This window comes from Cornus florida, unplaced genomic scaffold (assembly GCF_030987335.1).
Source record: "Cornus florida cultivar Cherokee Brave unplaced genomic scaffold, ASM3098733v1 CherokeeBrave_3.0.0_Hap2_Chr06, whole genome shotgun sequence".
In the NCBI taxonomy this organism is placed as follows: Eukaryota; Viridiplantae; Streptophyta; class Magnoliopsida; order Cornales; family Cornaceae; genus Cornus; species Cornus florida.
In genome coordinates this window covers 25839486-25847567 of record NW_026775576.1, presented here as the reverse complement: position 1 = coordinate 25847567, position 8082 = coordinate 25839486, and the positions used below count along the sequence as shown (strand labels likewise).

At 40.8% G+C, this 8082-nt stretch overlaps 1 protein-coding gene across 1 annotated transcript; it reads right to left on the bottom strand.

The window, feature by feature from the left end:
- Positions 1-4325: 4325 nt before the first annotated feature.
- Positions 4326-4829, bottom strand: LOC132313891 (uncharacterized). Its single transcript, XM_059812829.1, has one exon. The coding sequence runs from the start codon at positions 4827-4829 to the stop codon at positions 4326-4328; it is 504 nt and encodes a 167-aa protein (XP_059668812.1).
- Positions 4830-8082: the final 3253 nt, after the last annotated feature.

Below are 8082 nucleotides of genomic sequence, written 5' to 3'. Positions count from 1 at the left end.
GCTTCTGGGTCATTCCTGTCATTCCTGTCACTCAACGTATGAACACTTCTCCTGTTACTTTAGTCATTCCTCCTGCTATCATTGTCGACAATCATGTTCATCTAACCGAGGAGATTATTCAGGTTGATTCTCTATCTCATGATGATGAGACAGTGAATGATGACCAGGAGAATACCGGATCAGTAAGGGGGAATAAAGGACTGAATAAAATCTTGCAGTTTTTCATCTTTTTCTTTATTTCATTATGTCTATGATTTTGTAAAGCTAAAAATGCCTTGTACCTTTTGAATGGAATGAAATTATATTTTTACAAATTCACTAAGTGTTTGTCATTTGCTTTATATCCATTTTACTTACCACATTTGCACAAGTGTTTAGCGTTCGACTCACTTTTTGTTTTGTGCATATGTTTTGGCGTTTTGCTCATCGTGCCACTTGCCACTTACTTTATGCAAGTGTTTGGCATTCGGCTCATATTGCTATTTGCCACTTACTTGATTAAGTGCTTGGCGCTCGGCTAGAATGCCACTTGCCAATGACTTTTATTTGTGCAAGTGTTTGGTGTTCGGCTCATAGTGTCATTTGCCACTTACTTGATTAAGTGCTTGGCACTCGGCTAGAATGCCACTTGCCACTGACTTTTATTCACGCAAGTGTTTGGCGTTCAGCTCATAGTACCATTTGCCACTTACTTGATTAAGTGCTTGACGCTCAGCTAGAATGCTACTTGCCACTGACTTTTATTTATGCAAGTGTTTGGTGTTTGGCTCATAGTGCCATTTGCCACTTACTTGATTAAGTGCTTAGCGCTCGACTAGAATGCCACTTGCCACTGACTTTTATTTGTAAAAGTGTTTGGCATTCGGCTCATAGTGCCATTTGCCACTTACTTGATTGAGATTTTTTGCTCAATAGTTTTTTCAACAAGAAAAACTTCTTTTATAGATCTTGCTTGACCAGTACATTAGCATTTGCATAAGCACAATTCTAAATGAACATTGAAGTGGAAATTGAAATTTAATCTTGCGATCTTATTCTACAGGTCGTGCCTTTTTAGGGACGTTGTATTCCATAGTTTGTTAACCAATCTTCCAGCCATTGGTTCTAGAGTGTATGCCCCCTTTCCTATCACTTCTGTAATTCTATATTGTCCTTCCTAAAGTGGCATCATCTTCTTTACCATGCCCACCTTCCTTTTCAGAACTAAGTCACAGGCTGCAAAACCTCTATGTCTCACCTTCTTATTGTGGCAATTCATGAGCGTCTACTATTAAGAGATGAGCCTTACTATTGCTGTATCTCTTTTCTCTTCTAATAGATCAAGGTTAAATTCCAACATATTGTTGTTCCGCTCTTGATCCCATGCCAGACTCTGAACAGTTGGTTCTATATGCTCGATCGGTATTACCGCTTTAGTGCCGTATACCATAACGAATGGGCTCTCACCGATCTGTCATCTAGGGGTTGTTCGATAAGCCCACAAGACGTTTGATAGTTCATCCAACCACTCACTCTTCTTATCTTCGAGCTTCTTCTTAATACAAGCAAAGATTATCCTGTTTGTGATTTCAGTTTGCCCGTTAGCTTGTGGATGGCTAACTGTTGCCAACTTTTGATTGATTCTATGTTCTTCCAATAGGCTCTTTACTTGTTTACTGTCCAGATTTGTACCATTATCCATAACGATTGACTTTGGCACACCAAAGCGACAAATGATGTTGCTTCATATGAAGCGTCTTACTTGATTTAAGTCACACTCGGGTACAGCTCTGCTTCCACCCACTTGGTGAAATAATCTGTTGCAAGCAGAACGTATTTATTTTATGATCTCGCCTTTGGTAGAGGGCCAACCACATCCATTCCCCATTGTGCAAAAGGCCATGGTTTAGCTATTACATGCAAGTTTTCAGGTGGTTGGTGAATCAGTGGTCCATACATTTGGCATTTATCACATTTACTAGAGAATTCTTTAGCATCCCACGACATATTAGGCCAAAAATACCATTGTGGCATTACCTTATGCGCTAGGGATCTTCCTCCCGAGTGGTTACCACACACTCCCACATAAATGGCTCGTAGGATCTGTCTTGCCTCTGAGGGGATGACACACTTTAAATAGAGGCCTGAGAAGGACCTTTTGTATAACTGGTTATGGAAGATGGTGTACTTCGCAGCATTTAACCTGATTTTCCTTACCTCATTCTTCTGCTCGAGCAACTCACCATCCCTTATGATGAAAGTCATGATATGATGAATCCAACTTAGCTCATAAGGTATGACGTTTACTTGAAAATGGCCTGAACCAAGCGGCTCCTCAAAAATGGAAGGTTGGTGAAGCACATCGACAGGGATCACCCTTGCCAATAATTCTCCAGAGCTTGATGCACTGCAAGCCAGTCGATCGGCATCCTCATTGTCTTCTCTAGGCAACTGGGTCAACTTGATTTGATCAAAACCTTTTGCTTCCTGCATAATAGCAGAATGACAGGCCTCCATTATTATATCTTTGGTGTTGTACTCTCCAGTCACTTTCCTAACAACCAACTGTGAATCACTAAAAGCATTTCAATTCTTGACCTTCAATTCTTTAGCTAGTTTTAGCCCTGCTAACAATGACTAAGTCTGCCTCGTTATTCATTGCTTTGAACTCAAGTCTGATTGCTTGACACAATATTATAACCTCAGGGGTCTGCAGTTTAATTCCCACACCTGCCCCCACCTGGTTAGATGACCCATCAACGAAGAGTTTCCATGATTGATTCTCGAGGACATCCTCCACATCTTCTGTGTCACATTCCAACAGGAAGTCAGCCACTGCCTGGCCCTTTATGGCCGTTCGGGGTTCATTCATTATATCAAATGAGCTCAACTCAATTGCCCACTTTGTCATTCTTCCTGACAGGTCTGGTTTGTATAGGATAACCCTTATAGGAAAGGTGGTAAGAACAACGATGGGATGAGATTCAAAATAATGCCTAAGCTTCATCTTAGCATTCACCAATGATAAGATCACCAGTTCGGACTTTCAGTAACTCCTCTCTGGATCAGTTATCGTTTTGCTAACGTAAAACATAGGAAATTATTTCTCTTCTTCATTTCGAACCAAGACAGCACTTATTGTTATGTTTGATACCCCAAGATACATAAAAAGCTTCTCGTTTGACTTTAAGGCAGATAGGATTGGCGAATTCTGCAAATATTCTTTTAACCTGGTTAATGCTTGTCATTGCACATCCCCTAGGCCTGTCTTCCATGGCCTCTAATTGTATCAAAAAATGGTTTACAACGATGTAACATTCTCGAGATGAATTGACTTAGCGCTGCTATCTGTTTGGTGAGAGTTTAAACTTCCTTAACAGTTTTTGGCTGTTTGTTCCTTAGCAGGGCCTCGGTTTGAGTTGGGCTAACTTCAATCCCTCTGTTATTGACTATGTGACCCAAGAACTGTCCGGATCCCATGCCAAACGAGTATTTGGATGGATTAATTCTGATGCCGTGCTTTTGCAGCACCTCAAACATGTTTTGTAAGTGCAGCAAATGCTGATCTTTCTTTTACTTTTTACTACCATGTCATCAATATAAGCTTCTACAATTCTACCTATTTGGCTTTTAAAAATCTTGCTTACTAACCTTTGGTAAGTAGCTCCAGTGTTTTTCAGTTTGAACGACATGACTTTATAACAATAGGTCCCTCGTTCGGTCACAAAGGATGTTTTTTCTTTGTCGTTCGGATCCATAGGGATCTGGTGGTAACTTGAGTAAGCATTTAGAAAAGTCAACAGTTTGTACCTGGTAGTTACATCCACCATTTGATCAATCTTCAGCAAAGGGAAATTGTCCTTCGGACAAGCTTTGTTCAGATCAGTGAAATCAATACAAACTCTCCATTTCTCATTCTTCTTTTGGATAACCACCACTTTTGAAAGCCAAGATGGGTACTGAACCTCCTTGATGAATCTTGCCTCCAGTAATCTATCAACCTCATTGGCTATGATTTGATTGTGCTCTAGAGCAAACCTCATTTGTTTTTGCCTTATAGGTTTGACGTTTGGATCTATGTTAAGGGAATGACAAGACAAAGAAGGACTAACTCCTAGCATGTCCAAGTGATTTTTAGCAAACACGTCCGCATTCTTAGATAAAAACTCGACCAGCAGTCGCTTATCCTCCATTGTAAGCTTAAATCCTACTTTTGTCATTCGGTCTGGTCTTAGAGGATCGATCTGCACATCCTTAAGGGGTTCTTCCGTAAGGACCAAAGGCTCTACCTCTTCCCCAACCTCTTTGGGTGGAGGTTCCTGTAATTGCTATCTTGGGTTTGCAAGTCAGAAGAGCGCCTTACCCTTCTCGTCGGCCTTGAGAGTTACAGAATAACATTCCTTCGCTGCTACTTGATCGCCATGAATATTAATCAGTTCACTCCCATCCAAACTCAAGCACCTTATTACTTGATGCAAGGTCAAGGGGACTCTTTGGACCCAGTGGATCCACCCTCTTCCCATTAAGAGGTTATAAGATAGGTGGATGTCCACGACAACAAAGCTTTTTATCAACTCCCTTTTTTCAGCGAACACAGGCAACTCGACCACTCCAATAGGCTCCGTTCGTTTTCTATCAAACCCTAACAATGGATTCCCTATGGGCCTGAGCTTCTTTGAGTCTATCTCTAGCCGTTCAAAAGCCACCTTTATCATAACGTTTGTGCTGCTCCCTAGGTCAACCAGGATTCTTCGAACCAAACAGTCGGTGACCAGCAAGCATTTGAATTCATAAGAGGTCAGCTCTGTCAAATCTTTTTTGAACTGAACTATTTTCCTGGTGAATCGCATTAACACTGCCTACCATTCTCTTCATGTGAGCCTGACTGATGCACGTTCAGAGTTCTTCTGATTCCTCTACTGCCTTAGCTCGGCTATGTATTGTATTTATAATGCAAACCGGTTTGGCGTCATGATTGTTCAACTTTTGATTTCTTTTTACTTGCTTGACAGGGCGATTTTGCTCTATTACCGGACCTTAAACATAGTTAGCGAACTCCCCCTTTGGTATCAGCATCTCAACCTGCCTTCTCAAGTTTCTAAATTCATTGGTCAGGTGTCCAAAATCGCTGTAGAATACACAATGCTTAGACTAATCCCTTTATTCAAGCGGTTGTTTAATCGGCTGAGGCAGACAGAACATAGGTTTATTCTCCTAGTACAGTTGTGCTAGACTGACCTTGAGTAGAATAACGGACTCTTCCTCCCAAGGTTTTTTCTCTGCTCTCCAGGGGATCGATTATAGTGGTGCAACTTGTCTCTGATTGATTTTTGCCTTAATCTTTCCTCCCACTACGACCATTATTGCTTTCCTTGTGTTGGCCGCTTCTTCCTCCCTCAGACCTTTTATTTAACTCATCCATGGTTTTTGGCGTGTTCAGCACCAAGTTCGCGTAGAACAGGGTCCTTCGGATCATAGCGAGTTTGAACGCCTGTACTACTGTGGAAGGTTGATATTCGATCACTATGCTATTTCTAGGTTAAACTGAGTGAGAAAGGCTTGAAGGCTTTCGCCTTCTTGCTATTTCATGATGAATAAGCACGATATATCTCTGGCTGGCCGCTTGTTGCCAAAGTCATGGCAGATGTTTGAACTAGTTAAGCACAGGTCCAGTAAGGCTCGTAGGGAAGACCTTGCACATCTGAGCGTCATCCCTTGTGTTTAAGGCCATCTTTAGTTAGATGTGATAGACGTGCTCAACTGGATCATTTGTTCCATTGAACAAAGTAAAGACTGGCACGAAAAATTTTCTTGGATTCGAAGCGTTCAAGATCTCATCTGTGAACGGTGAGTCAATAGTACGAGCCGACGTGCGGATGGCCTCGTTATCCTTTAGAGGTACCTTTTGTTCGATATGCCTTTTGCTTAAATTTCTTTGGTCGTACATGATCATTGGTGACTGGTACATTGTATCGAGTGGAGTTGATTCCTTTTGCCACAACGGTATGGTCCCATTGTGATCGAACTCCATATCCTTCTCTCGCCTGAACCTTTCACGATGCGGATCCAGGTGAACGGATCCTTCTCAATCTTCCTAATGATGGACATTTGGCGGCAAAATCTCTACCTTGAATTCCTCATGATATGGATCTAAGTGAATAGATCCTTTTCATTCCACCTAGCGAATGACATTTGACTGCAGTGTTTTATCACCTGCTAGCGGCGGTGGCCGTGGAATCGGCGGAACATCTCGTCATTGTAGTCCGGCTCTCAATTCTGCATTTTCTCGTCTTAAGGTCTCAATTAGGCTCATTAACTCATTAAGTTTTGCATACTGCTCACTCTCTTGCGGATGAGAACTTTCACTTCTAATCATTGTTCCTGATCGGAGTAGAGTCAACAACTATTGAGAATCGACTGGATCTGAGCTTCCTTACTGTGAATCTATCAGATCTGGCCTTCTTATGATCAAATTCCAACCTCCGTTGAGTAGATCCAAGTCTCCTCTGATTAGATCTCAATCTTCACAGATTATATCTGAATCTCCTTCGATCAGACCTGAATCTCCTCTAATCAGATCTCGATCTTCACAGATCAGATCTCAATCTCCTTCGATCGGACCTGAATCTCCTCCGATTAGATCTCAATCTTCACAGATCAGATCTCAATCTCCTCAAAATTGATCAAGTCACACCTAATCGTATGTGAAAATTGATCAAATCTCTCATTTGTTCCCACAGACGGCGCCAATTGAAGTAACTGAAAATATTCTCTCTATTTCAGAAAAGATATTTCTACACTTCAAAATGTTTTCCAACCCATTTTCCCTCACTTTTCACTCTATTTATAGAATTTTTCAAGTATTCTAGAAACTTGTTTTTTCATCCTCCATGTTGGGCCGATCCCTTGGGCTTTTTCTTCGGATATGGATTCACTTCCTTCCCCTTAAGATTGGGCTTGGGGGATCATCTTAATGAAGATTGGGCCTGATGGGCTGTCATCCGACTGGGCCAATAACTCTTTCCAGATCCGGTTTTCAGTGGGGTGGGTCACACCCGGCCCAATTCATTTTTGGTAGCTTCAAGGGGCTATCTCAGAATTATTGTATCCAATGATATCTTTAGTATTTAAAGAATTTATCTGCCTTGCTTGAAAAAAATATATAAATATAACTGTTCAATTAATGCTGCTTAATCGTTCAATAGATTCAACTAAGCTAATTAAAATAATTTATAAAATAGAGCATAGCCAAGTGAAATTATAAATTAACAATTGAACTGAAATTCTGATCTAATCTAGATGTTTTGATAAAAGACGTGTGAATCTCCTATTTGGTTTTTAGTTGTGGAATTCATTTTGAATTGTTTTGGAATTCTAAATCAATTGTTTGGACTCTCCTGAAAAAAATTTGAAGTGAAATTGATCATCACAAAAATATATTAACCACTCAATGGTTCTCTCATTGATTATTATTGCGTGTGAAGGTTGGTGGTTGTTATCGACGAAATGGAATAACTTTATATGAAAATTGTAATGACCCGAACCCGTGGGTCCGAATCACTAACCAGGTCCTTACCCGAACCCAAAAATAACTGAGGGCAAAACGGTCAACTAAGGTGTGTAAATTAATTATTTAACTCTAAATGAGTCCAAATAAGCCAACATAAGTCATAAGGGTCATTTGAACCCATGACACAAGGTCCCGGAGATAAGAATGAGAATTTCACACAATTGCGCCCTTCATTTTCAAGGAATTCTGGAGCAGTCCACACTAAAAAGGGTTATAACTCTCTTTACGATTTGAATTTTTGAATGAAACTAAATTCATTGGAAAGTTGACTGAAAATAATTAAAATTTGACTCAAGAACGAACCCATTTGGATTTGAAATAAGAAAGTTACAATAATTCAAAGTCTGAATTAAAAAGAAGAGACAAGCAGTAAGGAAGCCGGCTCCCATTTGGATGGAGCCGCCTCTTTCCTGCGAAAGGACCTGGCTCCACTCCAAAGGAGCAGGCTCCACTCACTCCAAAGGAGTACGCTCCATTCCAAATGAGAAGGCTCCACTCACTCCAAAGGAGCACGCTCCACCCCAAAGGAGCAC